The 22,392-nt window shown below is 46.8% G+C and overlaps 1 protein-coding gene across 2 annotated transcripts; it reads left to right on the top strand.

Annotated features, from left to right (window-relative positions):
• Window positions 1–41: 41 nt before the first annotated feature.
• Window positions 42–21,204, top strand: TADA2A (transcriptional adaptor 2A). Of its 2 annotated transcripts, none has more exons than XM_014254883.2 (16): window positions 42–94; window positions 822–1,004; window positions 1,699–1,805; window positions 2,078–2,137; window positions 2,698–2,789; window positions 3,428–3,585; window positions 4,929–5,017; window positions 5,996–6,068; window positions 11,197–11,260; window positions 12,611–12,654; window positions 13,154–13,264; window positions 14,552–14,623; window positions 15,224–15,356; window positions 16,151–16,194; window positions 18,356–18,429; window positions 19,761–21,204. In XM_014254883.2, exons 2-16 carry the CDS (start codon window positions 980–982, stop codon window positions 19,944–19,946), a joined length of 1,332 nt encoding a protein of 443 aa, XP_014110358.1. In that variant the 5' UTR covers window positions 42–94; window positions 822–979; the 3' UTR covers window positions 19,947–21,204. The 2 variants fall into 2 exon arrangements, with proteins under 2 accessions (XP_014110358.1, XP_005525740.1); XM_005525683.3 differs by having other exon boundaries at window positions 57–94; window positions 754–1,004.
• Window positions 21,205–22,392: the final 1,188 nt, after the last annotated feature.

Here is a 22,392-nt window from a genome sequence, read left to right as displayed (position 1 = left end):
GCGCACCGGGTCCGCCAGGGGGCGCGCGCCCCTCCCTTCCCGGCGCGTGCGCACGGCGGGGCGCGCGCGGGCCCGACCCGCCGCCCCAAGCGAGGTGAGAGGCGGCCCCGGCGGCCCCGGCTCCCCTGGCTCCCCTCGCCGCCTCCTGCGGGCCGAACCGGGGCCGGGCCGGGCCGGGGACAGCGCGGAGAGAGGGGCTCGGGGAGCGCGGGGAGCGGGGCGCCGGCAGCGCGCGCGCTGCTCGCGGAGCCTCGGGGCCGCAGCGGGGCCCTGAGGGGGCGGGGCCGGGCGGGGGCGCCGCCTGGCGGTGATGGGGAGAGGGGGCAGCCGGGGCTGGAGACGGGAATGGGAATGGGAATGGGAATGGGAATGGGAATGGGGGGAGCGGGAATTGGGATGTAGGGGAATGGGGATTGGGATGTGGGGAGTGGGAATTGGGGGATTAGGATATGGGATATGGGGAGCGGGGACTGGAATATGGGGATGTGGGGAGCGGGGATTGGGATATAGGGAGTGGGGATTGGGATGTGAGGGATTTAAGGGTTGGGATGTGGGGGATTGGGGAGTAGGATATAGGGAGTGGGATATGAGGGAGTGGGATATGGGGAGTGCTTTTGGGAGGTGGAGAGCATTTCCTTGCACAGCAGCTGCTCATAACTCTCCGCTCACACATCCATTCCCACGGAAACCCTCACTGTGGGGTTGCATCCCCATCACTCCACATCTCCACGTTTGATTTCTCCCCTTACCCAGAGAACAGACTCTGATCTGTGTGGAATGGGGTCTGGAGGCTTCTGACAGCCCTTCTGCTTCCTGCTCAGGACATCCTGGGAGGATCACACCTGTGAGAGCTGTGGAAGAGGTGGCTGCAGGGAGAGAATTCCCTTTGGTTTACAAGTTTGGGACAGGGGTCACGCTCCGGGTGCTTAGGCCAGCCGAGTTTTACTCCAAGGAGCACAGCCAGCACCAGGAGGGAGGGATGGAGTGCCTGGCTTCCTTCAGCAGTAAGTGCTATCAGATAATTCACCTCCCACATCTGGTCATGAAAATGCTGCATGGTACAATGATTTCCTGGAGCAGTGGGATTTTGGAGTCACCATCCTTGAAAGTGTTCAAAAAATGTGTGAATGTGGCACTTTGGGGACATGGTTGAGTGGTCATACCAATGATTCAGTGTGAGTTTTGTCTTATTTCTGTCTACTTGTAATTGAGCTGCTTCAAATCTATTTTCTTGGAAAAAATCAGAATCAAGGGATCTCAGACTGGTTTGGGTTGGAAGAAACCTTAAAGCCCATCCAATTCCACCCCCTGCCAGGGCCAGGGACACCTTCCACTATCCCAGGTTGCTCCATGCCCCATCCAGCCTGGCCTTGGACACTTCCAGGGGAACACTTGGACACTTCCAGGGATCAGCTTCTCTGATAATCCTGTTCCAGGGCCTCCCCACCCTCGCAGGGAAGGATTTCTTCCAAATACTCCAATCTAACCCTGCTCTCTTTGAGTTTGAAACCATTATAACCTGACAATCTTATTTATTTTGTTGCACAATTGAGTTCATTTAAAATCCATAGAACCACAGAACATCCTGCGCTGGACCCACAAGAGCCATCAACTGCTGGGGCTGGGCACAGGTGAATTTAGGGGCTGTCAAAGCAGTGCTGTGCTCGTGTCACAGGAGATTTCCTCTTGTTTTCCCAGGTGACCCTTTTGATAAGCCCCCGTGCCGAGGCTGCTCCTCGTACCTGACGGAGCCCTACGTGAAGTGTGCTGAGTGTGGGCCCCCTCCCTTCCTGCTGTGCCTGCAGGTGAGTGTCAGCAGCAGGGCAGAGCCTCTCGTTGCTCTGGGAGAGCCATCAAAAGCCTGCCTGGTGCCAGGCTGTCCAGGGACACATTATAACTGCTCTCTCCAAACATGGATCAGCACACTTGTTTGCTCAGGGACAGGGAAATGACAAAGGGGGTTTGGAGGCTGAAGGATTGAGACATGGGCAGGTGGTCAGAGAATGAAAGTTAAAAAGGGACCGGTGAAAACCTCTTCAGGGCAGAAATAACACAGTTCTGATCTTTTGTTCTGCAGTGTTTCACCCGAGGGTTTGAATACAAGAAGCATCAAAGTGATCACACTTATGAGATAATGGTAAATATTCCTTTTGGACAGCACCTACTCAATTCTGGGCTCTCACAACTTCCCAAGAGCTAGGAACCCTTGCTTACTCATATTACATTGAAAGGTTAAGTGATGCAATCCTTTGATTCAGAGGTTTAAAACTATTAAAAAAAGAAAAATATCCACCTGAAACAGAATGGAGTAGTGGGGTCATTTACAGCTGCATCTTTTTGTTGTGTCTGGATAGCACAATGCACCTCACTAGAATTACAGTCCTTTAACCAGGGACATTGATTTCTGTTTCTCTAGGCTTGTTTCTCGTGCCTCAAAATTAATAATTCTTAAAGTCTCCAGTAATTTTACTGTGTCATAGTATAACATCATGGAATTACAGCTGGGAGACACAACATGTACCAGTATTTGCTGTGGTTGATGACCGAGTGCCCTAAATAATCCAATAATTATTCAATCAGGTTTTGTGAAAGCTTAAAACTACCAGAATTATCTCTTGTGTCACCCCATGAACTTTGCCCTTTCTGAGGTGGGTTGGAACAGAGGATCACAATTTGTTCTGCTTTTTTCTTCTCCAGACATCTGACTTCCCTGTCCTGGATCCCAACTGGACAGCTCAGGAGGAAATGTCTCTCCTGGAAGCTGTGATGGACTGTGGATTTGGGAACTGGTGAGAATTCAGTGGGTCAGCCAATTTCAGTCATTGCTGGGAAGTTTTTCCTTTCTTTTCCCTGGATCTCTGTTGAATTCATCAGTGCACATTGACTGTTCAATGACTCCTTGTGGGTGAGACACTGATTCAGCAGCTAAAGTGGAAGGATGGAGTATCAGATCCTGTTTTCATGAGTTATCTGTCTTTTCCTTTATTAAAAATAGTTGTGTTAAAAGTACAGAATCCCAGAAATCACAGAAGCAGAAGTGAGAGTTCTTGGGCACACGTTGCTGTCAGAAGTAAGACTGATAACTGGTTACAGAGTTTACCATTACCTGGAGTCAGTAAAATGTGTAAAAAGCTCTCAAATCACATCAATAAATTTCAAGCCTGTTAAAGATGTGCTACATTCTGTCAGCCAGAGGGTTTCCCATAGGAAAACAGTGAATTGCATTGTTCTTGGGCACCCAAAAATGTCCTCTGGCACAAACATGTGAGTGTTGGTGCTGAGAATGTGAGTTCAGACACCATCACAGGCTGGTTCTCTGCACACAACCAACCTCTTGTCCAAAATTATCATTTCCCACTGGAGAAATTTGAAAAACCCCAACATTTCTGTGTTGTTCATATGAAGCCTCCCCCTCTCCCCGCTCCAGGCAGGACGTGGCTAACCAGATGTGCACCAAATCCAAGGAGGAATGTGAGAAGCACTACATGAAACACTTCATCAACAACCCCCTGTTTGCATCCACCCTGCTGAACCTGAAGCAGGCAGAGGAGGCTCAGCAGCACGAGACAGCCATTCCCTTCCACTGTGAGTATCCCTGCTCTGCCAAGGCTGGAATCAGCAGCCCTGGGAAGGACAGGCACCACAGATCCTGTTTGCTTCCATTCCCAAAGGGATAACCTGTTCTGATAACTGGCTTGGAGAATGTCAGGAGTAGGGTTCTCTTCACACTGGATTAATTCCTGGCTGTATCAGATAGACAAGGCTGACAGTTCCATGGGAAAAGGCAGGAAACAGCATGGTCTGACACAAACATCAGGGTCTCAAAAGCAGAAGCTCCTCCACAGCCAGAGCACACAGAAATCACCCCAGCAGAAACCTGAATGTTTTACCCATTGGATTGGAAGTTCCTTCACGTGTGTCCCTCAGGATAGCGTGTGAATGTGGTTCTCACCTGTCCAGCCCTGCACTGCCAAGGGAACTGAGAAGGGATTTCTGCCTTCAAACATTTCCTCTGATCATGTGCACATTACTGTGTACACGCTGTGTCCCAGGCCTAACTGCTGATTTAATTTGTCATAAAATCACTCCTTTCAACTATGCTGATTTCACACCTCTCTCTTGAAAACTGCCTGTTAAAACAGTCTGCAGCAAGTTAACAAATTCTCAGTTTTCCTTGCATTTCACATCTTTAGCATTCCCCCAGTCTGGCAGCTGTTCATTCCAGAGCTCCCCAGCCTCTCTGGGTGAGGCAGTTGCTGGCTGTCTGGAGGTTTACATTTCCCAGTAAAGTGGTTAGAGCTAAACGGTAGGAACTGGGCAATTTTGGTTCTGTCCCTGGCTGTTATTGATATTTTTATGTGCCCTGGGCCAAGACAAACTCTCTGTGCTTCAGCCTGCTTTATCTGTGCCTTGGGACACACAATGCTCAGCTCCTGCACAAGTGCATTGTGAGCCTCAGACTATTACTGTCTGTAAAACACCAAGCTCCTCAGCTGGGAAGTGCTGTAAAAACTGGGAGTTCTCTGGCTTTAATTGCAGCTCTGTCAATGGTCCCCAGAAGAAGGCAGATTTAACATTCCTGTTGCTATTAACTAAAAGAACCTGCACGCTGAGCCCCAGGGATCTGCAGAGGTTTAAAGGGGGATGCTGAGCTCCAAAATGTAAAGTTTACATTCCATTACCTGTTTATTACCTTGAATTTGTGCTTGACTCTTGAGAATACTACGAAGATCTCAGATTGCTGCATTTTTCTCTGGATGAACTCTGTCTTTTCTGACTATAATACTGAATAAAAGCCCAATCAGGGTATTTTTCTTCAACTAATTATTCCCACTTTTCCTGCAAAATAAACACTTACTTACAGATCCTTAAAAAAAAAAAAGATCTCAAGCCCTATTCAACAACTGAAAACCTTGGTTTTTTTTCAGCTGCTGATGATCCCCCCCGGCCTGCCTTTGATTCCTTGCTCTCCAGGGACATGGCTGGGTACATGCCAGCCAGAGCTGACTTTGTTGAGGTAAGACTGACTCTCCTCCTGTTGTTTTAAATTTGCTGCTGGGTGCAAGCTCAGCACACACCCCTCTGTTTGCCCCTGCCTGTCTTTGCTCTTCCTTGAGAAACCTCACAGGAGGGCACAGGACTGAGGGGTGCTGGGAGTCCTGTGGTTTAATTTCAGGTTATCCCGCGAGGAGCAGGGAGTTGGACTCTGATCCTTACGGGTCCCTTCCAGGCTGAGATACTCCGTGATTAAAGCTCTGGATTAATTAAGGGTTTGATGCCAGAGGTGGCGCTGGTGGCCTGCAGAGCTGGGGGAGGCAGCAGAGACTGCAGGACGTGCTGCTGCCACCAGATGTCCAGCTGTCCAGCCAGGGTGGCCCTGCTGAGTGGGCTGGGCGCTGGAAATTGGCTGCTCAGCCAAATGATCAGCTGCAGCACTGCCACCTGCCCGAGGGGAGCACACACAGCCCTGCTCCAGACGTCACCTAGGAGATCTGCATTGCTTTCCATGCTTTTGGCCAGGGGCCCAAGGCCCCAGTTCCTGCTCATGTCCATGGAGGAATGAGTTCAGCCATACAGGGGCTTGGTTTTGTACCTCTGAGCAGAATGAGCACCCAAAAATCACACCCAAGGCTCTCAGGCACATGGTGGGGACTCTTGGGGGTGTCCTGAGCCAGGTCAGGAGTTGGTGATCTTTGTGAGTTCCTTCCAGCTTGGGGCATTCAGTGATTGTGATTTCCATCACAGTCAGGAAGTCATGACCTGATTAATTCCCACTGTCCTGTCACAGCACCCTGCTCCAGCTGCAGCCATGGGTGTGCATTTACACACATTTTCCCCAGGTGAAGCTCCCCTATGCTGTTTGTTGCTCAAGGATGGGACCTTGTGCCCTGTGTCTCAGTAAATATCTCTGTTCCCAGACCTTCTGCATGTTCTGAAACCTGAGGCCAATATTTTAGTGCTTGTTAGTGACAATGTATTAATCACCTCTGAACAGGAGTTTGACAACTATGCTGAGTGGGATTTGAGAGATATTGATTTTGTAGAAGATGATTCAGACATTTTGCATGGTAAGTGCCATATTTTTGTACCCAGTCTGAAAACTGTTTCAGATGCCTGTGCAGCTTTTCATTGGGTCTCTTTCTCCACACACTTTAAAAGGGAACATACACTTCTAATGCATGGGGTTTAATGTTTGGGTTTTTAATGCATTAAATCTATCAGGGTAGGTATTAATGGAGGCAGCAAGGAGGTGTGTAGTTTAAGACTATGTGAAACACATTAAAAGTGTTGGACTCAAAGCTGTGTGATTTTTCATACATTTAACACGGCCTGAGTTAGAGTAGCATCAGCTGTGTGTGACAACTTCCTTTTTATTGTGAAGATGATTTTGTGAGCCCAGTTCCTGCTCTGAGTTTTGTGAACATGGCTGCCTTAATAACATGAAATAACAGGAATTACTAAAGTGACATTTTAATCCACAGAGAGGAGAAGCTCCCGCTTTTTCCCACATTTGTAAGTACACGCAGGGTTTATGTTTATGCCTCAGAATTCTGCCATCTGTGTCAGGCAGTTCTAAGCTAAAGCCTTTGCATCCCTTGGAGACAGACAAATCCTGTTACATACAGACAGTCTTGGCAAAGTTAAAAACACCAGTTTGAAGCTGAGCAGTGTAGCAGGAGCTTTAGGAATGCAAACTCCCCTGGCTCAGGGAAGGCTATGAGAGTCGTATGTCAGCCTCTCCCCTTCCAGCATTTATTGAGAGGGGGACTGGCTTGAGGCCATGGCAGGGATTCCTCATGCCAGCTCTCTGCTGTTTCATCCTCTTATGGGTCCTGGTGAACTGAAAAAGAGAAATAATCTCCTACTTAATAATCTGCACATTAATTGATAGATTTATGTTCAGTCAAGCGGGTTTTGCAGCACTCCCCTTACACCTGCCTTCCCCCCAGGCACAGTTCAGCCATTTGAGGTCTCTCCTGCCAGGTCCTGTCCTCCAGGAGCTCTGCTGACTCCTGCTGGAGCTGGATCTGCTTGTGCTCCTGCACATCCTGCAACAGGGACTTCACAATCGAATTAAGAGCTCACAATTTAATTATGTGTTGTGTGAAAAAATACTTCCCCCTGTCTGCCCAATATTTTTGCCTGATAATTTCATTGGATGTTCTCTACTCCATCCTTCAGTTGTCTTCAGTGTTTGGGAAGAGATGTCAGGCATTTGCTCTGTGCAAACTGCTTGGCAGAGGTTGTGGAGCGTGAGCAGCTGCACTTCGGATCTCTTAGCCCAGGAACTCTGGCATCTGCCTTCCCACAGCTGTCCCAGATCTGCCCACGTGAGAGAGAAAGCCTGGCAATAATGAAGTCCCAGGGTCCAGCCAGCTTTTTCCCTTTCACATGAGGTGTCTTGAGGAGAGAAGGAATTCTTTTCTAAAGAATTTGGAATGAGATCTCTCACTTCTGCGATTTAATACAAAAAAAGGAAGGAGCCACATCCTCCTTGTCCTGCAGTTTTAAAGGGCTCAGCTGCCCAGCTGGAGAGGATTTTGCAACCCAATTGTAGGAGCCCACGGGGCAGGAAATGGCTCAACATGTGGCTCTTGAGAGCAGGGCTGGTTTAAGGAGCCTTTGTGCTTTGTAGCTGATGGGCTGGGAGGTAACCTGGCTGTAAAGGTGAAAATGTGACACATTTTATAGCCCAGAGAAACCCAAACAGGGCCTGGCAGCCAAAATTAAGGCTCAGGATGGGAAGAAAATCTTCCATTTGTTTTCTTGCCACACATTAAACCTCACTAGGTTCAAGATTAATTGTTGAAAACTATTTTCATACTGAATTTTCTGCAAGTCACTCAGGCTAGGCCCTGGGAACACCCCAGCCAGTACAATTTCTGTGGTCTCTCTTTCCTTCTCTTGGTGCATCAGTCACTGCTCAGTGCTGCACATCCCAACACAACAAGGAATATTTGTGCTTCCATTGGAGTGGAATTCCAATTCCTCCTTGTTCCCTTTCTCACACATTGCTTTTCGTAACGTTTCATAAATAATATTTTTTAAGAAGTTCTAGATCTAAGATGCTTGACCTCTGTTTTCTGGTGTATTCTATCTTTTATATGACATATATTTGTAGCTTTATCTCATGAGTTACCTGTTAGATTTCCCTCTGTCACTCTAAACAAGTTCTTGGTATTCCCACAAGAAAATGCTATTTAATACAAGGTGGGAAGGCTCCCAGGCAGCTCTTATGAGCAATGCAGAACCTGTACTTGCTGCCTCCTCAGCTCTCCCCACCTCACAGGAGGTCACAGACATCACTCAGTCACTTCTTGGTATTAGTGAGATGGCAAAAAAATCTCATATTTCAATTAAATTCTGGAATTGTTCTCTTTTATTCAGTGCTGGCAGTACAGTAAGGGCATGCAAATATATATTGCAGTTACACAAAAACATAATGGACAGATCAAAAGCACCAACCAGTTACAACCCTAATTCAGCCCACAGTGCTTGAATATTTCATGAACTACAAGTTTTCATCAGGCTGAATTAGAACGTTGGTAATTTATCTTTTTCCCAGCTTTTTTTCCCCCCTTCTCATGTAAATGATTTTTCACTTCTAACGCTGTAAAGTAATTGCTGAAACCACAGATTTAGAAGTGAGTGGAAATAGGCTGCAACTGGCAGGGAAATTTGATTTCAAGCTGCAAGGCAGTCAGTGTCCTTCCTGACAGAACAGGGTGTTTATTCTGCTGTGGAAGTTGCTGCCTTGCTCCAAAGGCAGATAACTGTTTGCCATGGGTCCTGCTTCCCTCCAGGGTGGGTGAATTTGGACTGCAGCCCTTCAGTGTGTCCCCAGCCCAGCAAACACTGGTCCCACAGACTGTTTACTGGGATTAGTTTGCATTCTTCCCATTATCCCTGCCAAGGCAGGTTCGCTTCCGTGGAACAAAGCTCTTACTCATTAGGGCTCAACAAAATTTCCTGCAGACCAAGTGAGGCTGAAGAAGAATGAAAAGCAAAGGCTGTTTCGGACACGCTCTGGAGAAACCAAAATATTTGTTGGTTTGTTTGTGGTTTTTTTTTTTTGGAATGGAGGAAGGAGCCTTGAATTGCTGCCTATCAGTGGGGCCTTCAGAGCTGCAGTGAGCACAGCAAAGAGCCTTATCAGGGCCCAGAGTGGACACTCTGAGCACGGTGTCAGCTTGGATTATCTCACATTACCAGCACAAACAACTGCTTCCCCGCCAGCATCCATGGGGAAAAGCACAGGCAGATCATTCTCATTCCCCCAGCATCTCCTCTCTCATTTCCATGCAGCGTGTAGCAGTGTAGTAGTCGGAGTTGTTCATGCATTCCAGATTTGGTAATCGCCTGGTCCTGTGTGAATATGGCTATTAAAAACAAAAGCCCCTCCAAAAGGCCATGTGGCAGCAAATACTAATTTCACTGGAAGCAGAAGCTCCATTTTTTCCCTTCATTTGTTCCTTCCTCTCCCCAGCTGATCATCATTTCTTTAGAATATCGTGCACTCAGGTGAAAGCATCAAAACTCCATGGTTAGAGGTGCATAATTACTTGTGATATTTATAGAGGTTCTCCAGTACAGTTTCTGCATGTACTTATTAAGTTCTGCCCACACAAACCCCAGAAAATAACAAGTTGGCTGAGCTTGCAGAGGGTTTCAAAACTACAAAAATATTTTCCGTAAATTGGCACCAACTCCAACCCTTCCTAATGGATTTCATTCATGTTTAACTTGCTGCATTCCCAATTTCTCGTCCCCACATTTTAGCACAAAGGAGAATTTGCTATCTCTACTTGTTCTTAAATTAGGAAACTTAGATCCCTCGCTATGAAAATACACGATGATGCTGAAAAATGCAAGAAATTTGGAAAAATAGGTAGGAATGTTACAGGACAGCACCCCCCCATCTCATATAGAATCCTTTACTCTTAGATTAATGTCAGATCAATTTGGGACAAACTGAAGGGTTTTTTCCTTGGGATCAAGCTCCTGAGCAAATCCCCACAGCCTGTGGGCTTCAGCTGTCCCTGTTTGTATGAAATTTGATTACCCAGAGGGATGCAGGGATGAATTTCCCAGAGGCTGTGGGCTTCCTGGTGTTTACACCTACATACATATTTAAAATAGACACATAACCACACTTCTTAATTGCATTATTAATTATTAATCCAAGAGTACAATCAATAAACTGCCACTATCAGTTTTGCTCTTTTTGTGTAACTACAGAGAGAAATTGATCCTGGGTTCTGTCTCCCTTGGGCCACCCCAGTTTCCCTTTTTCCAAAAACTGGTTGTGTCACAGCCTCTAAGCCACTGCCAAGCCTTGAGCCTTTTCCTTCTGAGAGCACATGGAAATTATTAACATAAATCTAAAAAAAAAACCCACTAAAAATCATCCACCTCTACACTCATTTAATAACCTAGAATTTGTGTGTTATCTAACAGAGCTAGGGAAGGGAAGGTGATAGGTGTCTCTTTATCTTGTCTTTCAAGAATTTACCCAAAAAAAAAAAGTTTATTAAGCTAATGGCTGCAGGAAAAAGGAGCTGCAGGCTCTGTGAGTGGCTCAGCCAGGCTGCAGACAGGTTTGATTTTGGGAAGGATGTGATTTCTAATGAGTATGGCTTTTTCCTGGGCTTCTTCACATGTCCTGAACTATTCTTTGTTCTCTGGCAGACAGATAAGTTTGGAAGTTAACAAGCTGGAATCTTCCAGATGCTTTTAAGAACTGTAGCAAAGGCTACTTTGAGTCCTCTCAGTTCAGAACTGTGTCTGCTTTTTGGAGTTCCTTGTTCTGGGCTAAGAAGCCTTTGCCCAGAGATGACACCTCAGATCCTTAAATCTTTTTTTCAGGAGAAGGAATATGTATGAAGGAACAAATTTTAAGTGCTAATAGCAAAACAGTCCAAGAAGGAAGAGGAGAGTTCTCAGGACCTGCCCAGGCTCATGTTTACATGAGTGTATTTACAGTGATGAATTTGGCAGGAGTAAGCAAAAAGAAACCTTCCCCAGGTAGCAAGGACTGCAGGTTTGTCTCTAATGAGTTGATGCCCCTGTAAAATTGCCTCAGGATTTTTAAACCAGCAAAGCAATGACCATTTCAGCCTAATGTGAACATAAAAGCTTGAAATTCAGCCTCCTGCAGTGATTGCTTATGAATTCTTTAATCTTTGTGTTTTGCAGCTCTGAAGATTGCAGTGGTAGATATCTATCATTCCAGGCTCAAGGAAAGACAGAGACGGAAAAAGTGAGTTTTAAAGCAGTAACTATTTTTTCCTTCCCTGTGCAATGCTGATGGATTACACATCATTAATTTCCTACTTCAGGGGAAAAAAAATCCTGCCAGACTGTGACTGATTGCTGGACCCCCACTTTTTCCCCAGAAATATTTGGATCATTATTTTTAATCCCTAAGTTAGTTTTCCACACTGAAGATAACTCTATTGCTGATGTGGGCTTGAATAATTTATTCAGCTCATTTGACAGCGTTCTAGAATGACTCAATCTATTAATTAAATTAAGTTTTATTATAACTTTGAAATACTTTGTTCAATATTTAAAATTACATCTTGCTGGATTACTCTCTGCTGGAAGAATTAGTGATTTGAAGTGAGGCTGCTCCGGTCCTTCTCCTAAAACTACACAGTTCTGCTGAGTGACAGGAAGGATTGACCTGGTTATTCATAATTCATAAATAAAAAGTATTTATGTGATGTAATTTCCATGATCATCAATCTTGTCACACTAAAGGAAAGTGCTACAAGGCTCTTCATAACTCTTGGGGTTACATCAGTGTCAGGTTTTGTAAAGTTTCAACAGCAGAATGGGACAAAAGTCTGGAAAATGACACAAAAGTGCTGATGTCACTCCCAGAAAGGTGACTCTGCACGGGACAGGAAGGTTTTGTGCAAGGCAGAGGAAATGTAATGGATTTTATAGAGCAAGTTCTGATCTGACCTTGACAGCCCAGCTCTGTGGTATCTTATTTGCCAAAGTGGAGTCACCACAGAGCAATGAGCACGTGGCACTGCTCACACTGGTGACAAAGGGATTTATCAGGCGCCTGCTTCTCCCTCTGCTCCTTTCCCTGATCCCATCAGGAGCGGTTCAAACCCAGAGTTACCTCCATCACGTCTTTAAAACCCAAGCTGCCACGGAAAAATGCCTTTCTCTTGTTTCCAGTGGTGGCATTTACAGTCCAGCTCTCCCCTGGGCTTTAGCAGAGGGATGTTTGTCTCTCTCTGACGCTGGAAATCATGTTCATGACACATTCATTACCTCTGATTTTGGAAGGACAAGTTATAAGATGCTGTAGATGTGAAATCTGTGCCTAAAGAAGCAATTTCCAACCTTTCAAGTGATTGCAGATCCCTTTGTGCTCAAGGCTGAGGCACACCACTGTCCAAAATTTACCCTGATTAAAGACACACTGCATCATGTTTCCATTCCAGCCAGCCCAGGGCTTATGGAGATTTCATTTGTGTTTAGTTTTAGATTCCTGTGATGGTCTAAATCAAAGTTTCTTCTGAAGCCTTTGTGTTTGTGAGGCAATGCAGGAGTAATGGCCTTTATTAATATAATTTTCTTTCATTTCCAGAATTATAAGAGATCATGGCCTGATAAACCTCAGAAAATTTCAGAGTGAGTATCAGGTGTAACTGCTTCACTTCAAAGTGGCAAACTTCACACATTCACCATTTCCAGGTCACCAGTGTGGTTTGTTCATACTGGAACATTCAGACATTCTAAATTGCAGCAGATTTCCTGCCCCAGCTGTTTCCAGCTGTCTGGTTCTAACTACTCCCAGCTCAGTTTTTTAGTTATTGCCTCAAAATTGCTCTCCAGAAGCGTTTTGGGCTCTACTGCAGAGGGCAAAGGGGGAAGGTGAAACCCAGGCCTTTGGAGTGCACCTCACTCTTGTGAGAAATGTCTGAACAACATTTAAATATCACCCTTTATGCCTTAAGGATTTTAAGGGCTGTGACTTTTGTTGTTTTTTATTCAGCAGTTTGTAGTTGTGACACCTAAACAGCCAAACTGTGGATTTTTAGGCAGTCCCGAGGCTGGAGCTCACATCAGCCCCCACAGATATTTTCTCCTGGCTCAGGAGTGGTAATGTGTGGCACTTTTCCCCCTGTAGTTCTGGAAAGGCGCTACCCCAAGGAGGTGCAGGACCTGTACGAGACCATGAGGAGGTTTGCCCGGATCCTGGGGCCCGTGGAGCACGACAAGTTCATCGAGAGCCACGCGTGTGAGTGAGGGCTCTGCACACACAGGGACAGGTTGCATCATCTGTTTCCTAAATAGATCCCTCTCCTGGAGGGCAGGAGGTGGTTTTTCTCCTCCTCCCCCATCTAACTACCTCAGGAAAACAAATACATTTGTGGTTTGATACGTTGAATGAGCAGTGAGTGGGGTTTTTCCACTAAACTGTATCCAAGCTCTTTGTTTGAGTTCGCAGCTGACTGAACATTCTGGTCATGTGTTAGAGGTAATATTTTTTTATCTAAAGACCATTGTTTATTTACTGGGACTCTGTACCAGGGGAAGAATAAAATCCCTATGTTATGTCTGTATGGAGAGATTGGGAGCTGGCAGCAAACTGAATTCTTTGAAAGACACACGTTAAACTATGATATGTCACATAATTATATAGTGCAGTGGTCATTATGTCCTTACCTTAGGAGAGAGGCATTGTTCCATCCCTGAATCATCCCATAGCCTACATTTAGGCAGATTCCAGCCCGAGTCACCACATCCTGCTTCATTCTGTGACTTAAACTGGGAGAGTTGTTGCTCATTAGAAAGAACAAAGCATTTACGCAGTTGTGCCCATGTTTTCAGGACACCCTGTGTGAAATACCAAAAGCATGATCCTGCAAAATCATGAGTCCCACATGGGAGTGCTGCTCCTGGAACTTGGTTTTGTTGTAGTGGCTGTAGATCCTCAGGTGAACCTGACAGTCACAGGTCTCCTGAGCAGCAGCAGGAAACAAATTCACAAGGAAACTTGTTCCCTATATAACTGAGCAGTGCTGGAAGGCAGCTGATGAAAGCAACAGACAGGAAATATCTCTGAGGAAAAGAAACATTTCATCTTACTGACTGCAGGAAAAAAAATTGTCTGCAAGGAAAAATTTAGGGAGGTCCAGCTAGGAAAATCATAGTTCCAAGAGAATATTTGATGTATAAGGAGCCTGGCTGGAGTAGTTCCTCAAACCTATTGAAATGCCTTCCGGAAATCCCACATTATTGTTATTTGCCTTGTCTAGGGAATGGCAAAGGGACTATCAAAGCATGAAGAGAAAATGCCTTTTCTGAGCACACAAATGCTAGAAACCAGCTGAAATCTGTGACCGAGGAGCATGGGGACACAGAGAGATTGAGATCTTGTGGAGGGAGGTTCACTCTGGCTGTGGTTTGTGTATTCAGAGCTGACCTGTGCAGGCAAATAATAATGAGCCACGTTCCCAGTCCACCCCACTGATCCACTTTTCTTTTCTGGATTTCCCTCCTGCCACCTCGTGGGGTCCAACAGTGGAATTTGAGCTGCGCAGGGAAATAAAGAGACTCCAGGAATACAGAGCAGCAGGAATCACCAATTTCTGCAGTAAGTACCTGATGTATTATTCAGCCCATTCCCATCCATCAAGGAAGGAAAGGATGATTTTACAACATTCAGGACGTGTTGAATAAAAAGACACTTAGTTCAGAGAGGCTCTGGAACTGAGCAAGGCTTCAGCAATGATGCACAGTCCAGCTGGGCTGGTTTAGAGCTGATTTGAGCCATCAACTTGGAGATCACAGTGTCTAACACAGCTCTGCTCTGGGCACCACTTTGCAAAAGTTTCATTAAAAAATATTTATGTCATGGCACAGTGGTCTCAGGGGCTTATCTTGGGACACTTTTATTGCCTGGGAACACATGAGATATCTGGAGAGAGGCCTGAGACCTCCACATCAATGAAATACCCTGTTTTATCCTGGAATTAGATCATGGAAGCCTTTTTTGTTTGTTTTTGAATTTAACAGGGAGAAGGGTGCAGGGTGGAGTCTAATCCCTTCTGGTGCTAAGTAGTCATCACAAGGGAGAACAGCAGAGGTTGGGCCCGAGGTAGAGAACTTCCCAATATTTCCTGAAGCAGGGAAAAGCCAGTGTGGAGTTTCTGGCTGAGGCAGGTGGTGAGAGCAGGGTGTGTGTGTGCCACAGGTGCCCGGACCTACGACCACCTGAAGAAGAGCCGGGACGAGGAGCGGCTGAAGCGCACGATGCTCTCGGAGGTGCTGCAGTACATCCAGGACAGCAGCGCCTGCCAGCAGTGGCTCAGCCGCCAGGCAGACATGTAAGCACTGCCACTGGGTGTCCAGGGAACCTGCCCCATCCTGGGAATGCCCACAGCCAGCTTGGATGGGGTTTGAGGCAGCCTGCTCCAGTGGAAGGTGTCCCTGCCCGTGGGATGCGATGAGCTTCAAGGTCACTTCCAACCAAACCTCCCTGGGATTCTGTGGTTTAGTTTGCATCAGGCACATTTTCCTGCCTGATAGTAACAAATCCATTCCCAATTTGTCAAAGTAGGAACAGCCTGCAAAATTCAGCAGGGCAGGAAAGTGGGTGACAGCAGTAGTGCTTGTTGAGAGCAGGCAAAGGAGGGGCTCAAACCCCTCAGTTTTATATTTCAGGAACTGAACTGTTCATAAAGTCACAGAGGGAAGTGAGCTCTTTATGGATATTAATGAGGGCACAGCTGATGCCTGAAATATTTCGATGATTTTAGAAGCAGCAGCATTATTAATGTGTCATCACCCTGCACTTGGATTTAAGGAGCAAGCTGCAACATAAAGGAAGTGCATCCTGTGTGCAGGAGATGGTTTGGCATTTCCCCACTCAGTCTCCACTGGATTTTTAATTGTGTCCCCCTCCACAATTCTTCGTTGGGTTTTTTAACAGGTTTCAGACATATTTTTCAATGTGGGAACACTAAATATTTATAAATCCTGTTGACTTCTAGTCAGGGCTTGGGTTATGCAAGTTGAATTGTATAATTATTACAAGTTGTAGAAGAAGCACTTTCAGGGCCAACACATGCAGTTATTCTTAAAAACATGAAGGCAATTTGAAAATTTCCTTTATTTTCAGTGATTCTGGCCTGACTCCCACAGTACCAGCTCCTTCAACTACAGGTAAGTGTTAGATGATGTCTGCTAAAAACCCAGTAATATCTCTCTGACAGCCTTTTTCTGACTCCTTTTCCTGAGTGTCAAAGTGTCAGTCCTCAAGCCTCACGGTTAAGGACTGCTTAAGTCAACATTACATCAATCTGCAAGTCATTCCACTCACATATCCTGCAGGATTTTCTGCTGAATTTCTAGATTTTTCTGACTAGAGGTCAAAACCCATCCTAAAGCCACATTAGCAAGGCAGGAAACAAAGGAATTTTCGCAGTCTGTAAGCACAAATTAGGGTTTTTTCCACCATGAGGACCCCATCTTCTTTCAGTCCCAGTAAGGACAGATTCAGGGGTCAGTCAAGGTCCCCATGAACAAGACTTAAATAAATTCCCATCCCATCTGTTGAGGTCACGGGGTGACTGAGGCTGGGATAAAGTTTTACTGCAAGGTTGTTAAATGTTTCCAGGGAAAATGGCTTTGGCTCTGTCCCCACACCCAGTGTTTATGTGGATGCTGTAAAACCACTTGAATCAAACCTCTCACAGGTGGACACTGGGTCTATATGTTCTTCCTCATTTCTTCCAGGAGCCTCGGCAATTTAGGTCAGGATCCCAAGCAGTGAGTCAGGGCACTGTTCTAAACCTATTTGGTGATTGCTAAGATCTGGTATTTTGGAGAAAAAACAGCTTTGTGTATCTCAGGGTGTCAGAGTCCGTGAAGGAAGGACATTGTCTTCCAGCTGAAGGTCTGGAATGAGGGATGAACTTCCTTTTCTGTCAAGGATGCAGTGTCCCATGAAGGGGATTGTGTTGCCTGTGGAGCTGTGATAGCTCACAGTGTTTACAAGCAGCATCACATGTGGAACAAAACCCAAACAAAATACCATAGAGTTGCTAATTAAGCAAACATCCTGCCTGGGGATGCTGGGGAAGAGCTGCCACGTGGCTCTAATTAAAGGCTGCATCACTCTGAATATACAAGAGGGCAAATTAATGCTTCACTTCTAGATTCTAAGCTCTTAACTTTGCAGCCTTGATATGTTTCCTTGAATGTAGTTTGTGTGTGTGTGGTATTTTCTAGGTTTATAAAGGAGTAAAACTGGATTCTGTCATGTCTCCTCCTAGCACAGTCACCCCATGCCATGGGAAGAGGGAGCAGTGCTGAGAAATAACTTCCTTTACACCTCCCACAGACTCACACTCCAGCTTCTCCCCAGTCCCTCAGCGCTCTCTGCTCAGGCTCCTCACACCCAGCCAGATCCCGTCTGTTCCTGCAGCTGCCCAGGAGACTGAGAGACTTCCCAGTGCCAGGGGCAGGATCTGGGCAGGGCAGGGGCCTTGGGAAAGACAATGGCACATTTCCCAAGGTCTCATCACTTTACCACATTTGGGAAGTTGTCCTGGGATAGAGACCTATCTCTAACTGCTGAATATGCAGCCCACAGCACAGGGGTGAGAGACTTTTTTCCAATGTGAATAAATAACCCAAACTTTATCCTGAGCTCTGCAAGTTACAAAAAAAAAAAAATCCTATCAGAAAAAAAAAAACAAACCTGCAAGCAGACAACCCTTAGGAAAGTTTAGTCTGTGCCAGGTAATGTCCAGCGAAGTTAAAAACAATAGTGAAAGTGAGAAATACCAGATGACCTTGTGATAAATATTCCTTCAGAACTGTTTATTGTAACAGACAAAAAATAAATGCCAAAACTGCATTTGCCTTGCAATACCTGCAACATATTTAAAGGCATTTGAAGAAAACTCTGCCTCATGAAGTTGTCAGTAATGCCAGAGAGAAATTGGCTGCTTAATCACACCAATAAATAGTCTCAGCATCCTTACAAGGTGCTGGTTTCAGCACACCTGGCACACCCTGCCTGGAGCTGGGATAGTCAGGAGGCTCAGCCCAGCTGAGCCATGCCCGATGCCAGTCTGACACAAAGCTTTTGTCTTGCAGTTCCTCCCAAAAATCAACAGCTCACGAGTCTCATGCAACATTCACAGAGCTTAAAATTGCAAAACCGAACCTTTTGTCGCATCAGCAGAGCTTTATGCTAAGCCCTAAATAACCCTGTCTGTAAACACTTGGCTCGAGCTGGGTTGAACTGCCTCCCTAACACACCCCAGCCACTTCCAAACTGCTCCAATTCTCCAGCATTTCCTTTCTCATTCCACAGGCAGACGGAGCGCCCCACCACTGAACCTCACAGGCCTGCCAGGCACAGAGAAACTCAACGAGAAGGAGAAGGAGGTGAGGAAAGCATGGAAGGATCATCTCTATAAACTGTGTCTCCACAGCACAGGGCTGCCCACACCACGTATGGGGAGCTGTGAATATCACCTCAGTTACAGGCCCTGACTACTCTTCCTTTCTCACAGAAATCATTCAGGTTTTCCAGTTGGCTTCTTAATTTCCTGTGCTACACATACAGCACAGACTGGCTTATTTAGCAAAGAAAGGAGCAGAGCACCAGGGTGTTATTTGGTGCTGTTACAACATCCATCTCCCTGCCTGCACTGCGAGGCTGGGCTGAGCAGAGGGGTTAATTTTCCTAATGAGCCCTGGTTGTTTTTCAGCCCAGTGCAGGCCTGGCCTCCAACTCAGTGAAAAACTGTTGAAATAAGAGATTATTATTTCTTAATAGAACTCCTAAGGTGTCCTTAGGCTGCCCCAGGCAGGTTGCAGTGCCCACAAAGCACAGCTGTATCTCAGCCTGCCCTCCGTGTGTGTTTCCCTTGGCTGGAGCTGGCAGCATTGGGAATCGGCTCACGGCTCCGTGTGGAGCTGGCATTTCTGGCTCCATTCAGCACGGGAATAATGGTGGCAGGGCATCAGTGTGTGTGTGTGTGTGTGGAATCTGATTTCCTGGTCAGCTGAGACAGAAAGTCTGAGGTCTGAGGAATTCTGCAATTTCCTATCCGTGAGGAATGAGCATGAAGCATTTCCTTATTAAAGGGAGGAGACAGACAGTTTCTGCAGCAGGAGCAATGCCGTGCTCCTGGAAGACAGCTGGAATTTGGGAGCTGAGCAGGAGCTGTGCAGCCAAACAGCTCGGGGGCTGTGCAAAGCCATTCCTTACCAAACTTCCAACCACGGAATGCCTTCCCTGCACAGCTTCCATGCCAGACTTCTGGAGGGGGCCGGCAGAGCTGCTTTTGTAGAAGGTATTAGAGCCTGAGCCTGCAGGGGATTAGCAGCCAGATGCCCTCCCTGGCTCCCGGCCAGCGAGCCCAGTTGCTGCTTCCAAGTCTGGCATGTGTGCTTCCCGGGCTTTGGAAGGAGCAACGCCCACACAGGACGCACTCAGAGCTGTGCTCCTGCGAGCCCAGGGCTCGCTTTCATCCTCCTCCTTTATTTTTCCACCAGGAATGTTTGTGAATGCAGCATCCAGCAGGCTCCTCCCCTCCCTACCTGTGGATCCAAACAGCTCGTCATGGCATTCCCGTGTGCCTCCCCCGTGCAAGGAGACACTGAAAGTGTTCTCAAGAAAATATTCCCCGTGTTCCTCCCCCAGCAGGGCTCTGGGAATGGAAGAACATGACAAGTGTTGGTGTTTATTAACTTCACCTTTTGTCTTGCAGCTCTGTCAGATGGTGAGGCTGGTCCCTGGAGCCTATTTGGAATATAAAGCTGCTTTAGTGAACGAGTGCAACAAACAGGGAGGCCTGAGACTGGCGCAGGCTCGAGCCCTCATCAAGATTGATGTGAACAAAACCAGGAAAATCTATGACTTCCTGATCAGAGAAGGGTACATCACAAAGGCCTGAGGACAGGCAGCAGTGCTTGGCTGGAGCATGCAGATGTGGAGAAGCTTTGAAGTTGCTTTGACAGCGCTGAAAGATTTTACCAGTGTTGAATGAAGGACATTTCCTTTTGTTTAAAACCTTTCGGGGCTTTTTTTTTTTTTTTTGTAAAAACAAGTAGGGAGCTTTGTTAAATTGTATGAATGCTGACATTTGTCTGGGTTCCTTTTGACTCTGCTGTTGTCAGGATTCCGCTGCCTCGCAGTGCTGGGAAGGATCACACGCCATATAAGCTGATCTTAAACGTGAATGGGCATTCATTCCTCACACCTCCTGTGACTGCAGAGAGGATCACGGTACTTTTGTGCTGATGGTGACAAAGAATAAGGACAGAGTCACACTTTGTGCAGTACAGGGTATAGAAATGCAGTTCCTCCCTCTTTGTGTTCCTTCCTAAATCAGCAGCAGCTTTCAGAGGCGACAGCACGTGCTCAAGGGTGTAAAAATAGAGCTTGCAGTGGTCCAGTCTTTTTAACTTACTTGTGATAAAGAATGGGAAGGGACATGGCAGGGAAGCTCCTCAACAGTTGTTACTTTTATGTGGTATTAGCACATATCCCAGCAGGAGGGCTTTGCACAAACCAAGGAGCTTCAGCTGCTCCCCCCGTCATTTGGGGGTGTCAGGTTATATATAATCCCTCGGTTTCTGCTCGTGGGGAAGGCTGGAAGCTACAGCCACTGCAGCTTTTGGGAACAGGAATAAAATGGTTCTCGGGACCCTGATGTTCTCCCACAAAAAAGGAGAGCAAAGCATGAAGCTCCTGTTTAAGGGTTTTATTCCCTCAGCGTTAGCAGCGACGTGCCTGAGGAGGTGCCACAAGTAACTGCTCAGACACAGCCCCCATCACATCAGCTGATCCCTGAGCTTCGGTACCAAACGTTTGGATTTGGCAATCAGCTGGATGGTGAAGATGGTTCTCTGCAGATGCAGCTTGTGTGTTTATTGAACAGTAAATTGTTTGTCAGACAGCTTCCTGCTAAGGTGTAATGCTGGAATCATGTCCCACAGGAAACCTGGGAGCCAAAGCAGCTGGGGTGTTGGATGCTCCCAAGTTTGGGATCTCATGGAAGAGCCTAACTGAGCTGCAGCTGCACCAGTACCTAGACAAGGTGTTTAGGTTCGGGTTGTTGTTTTTAATTAGAGTAATTATCCTGTGAACCTGAGGTGCCATTGAATGTGAAGTATTTTGGTTTGTAATAAAATCAAAATTACTTGAAACAATCTTACATCCACATCCCTGAACTCAGAGTGAGACTGTAAAGGTCACACAGCTGCCTGGATCTATATCCATCAGCTCCTCACAGGAGAGAGGAGATACACGCCCAGCAGCGGCTGTAGGGATGCAGTCACTGCATTTCCTAGCAAATATTACTATTTAAAGAAAAGCAGCAGTAATAAACTATGTGTTGAAGATTAAAGTCTAGAAATTGAGACCGGGAATGCCAAGTGAAAGGGCACAGTAAGCTGTAAAACCTTGGGAATGTTTTTCCCACTTGTCTTTTAACATTAAACAGCCAAACTGCTTTTCTTTTGCCGGGCCTTCCAGGGGACTTGCACCCAAAGGCAGTAAAGGAGCCGAGTGCATGGAACCATCCTGGGATGAGCTGGGGTTGGTTTTGGGGGTTGCAGACCCTTTAATTACAGACTCAGGTGGACATGAAACATTAAATATGGAACAGGGCTGGTGGCAGGAGGGAGATGGGCGCTCTGGGGTCGTGGGACCTGCAGAATTGGTGACACCAGGGCCGGGGTGAGGCAGGGAGGCTGCGGCTGCTCCAGCCCAGCGCGGGCTTAGTCACAGCACTGAGGTATGCACGGAATGAGTCTTCCCGGGGCTGTGTTATCCGCCTGTCATTAAAGCATCAGTGCTGGGGGTTTTTTTTGGGACTCACAGCTGCCGTCACCCCAGCAGCAAACGTACTGGTGACTCAGCCCGGGAGGTGGGGGCTGCCTGGAGCAGATCCTGGGGGCTCCTGCCGCCCCAGCAGCGGCTCCTGCTCCCCACCGAGCAGATAACACCGATAACGACGGCACACAAGGAGCCCTAGTTTTAGTGCCTGCTCAAATTCCCATCAGGAGGGGCCTGTGAAACCTAAACCACCTCCTTGGGAGAAAACACCATGCTGGAGCAGCTGCTTTTGGGCTGTGGTTAAAGAAACCTCAGGCTGCCGTCCTGGTGAGAAGAGAAAGGGGAAAAATCCAGACCACGTGGTGATGATGCCCCACAGTGATCTCTGGCCTTCCAGGAAAAGCCAGCATGGATTTATTAGTGGCTGTGGAGAAAGCACACACAGTGGCACAGGCAAAGCAGACACATCCCCACAGCCCTCCCTGTGACTGGAGCCGATGGATGGGGCTGGGAGTGAGCCCATCAGCAGCACCAGGCACACAAATTCCTGCAGCCCTCAG

This window comes from Pseudopodoces humilis, chromosome 23, assembly GCF_049639895.1.
Source record: "Pseudopodoces humilis isolate 2021_Gansu_Grassland_sample_001 chromosome 23, ASM4963989v1, whole genome shotgun sequence".
In the NCBI taxonomy this organism is placed as follows: Eukaryota; Metazoa; Chordata; class Aves; order Passeriformes; family Paridae; genus Pseudopodoces; species Pseudopodoces humilis.
This window is presented reverse-complemented; position numbering and strand designations above follow the sequence as displayed.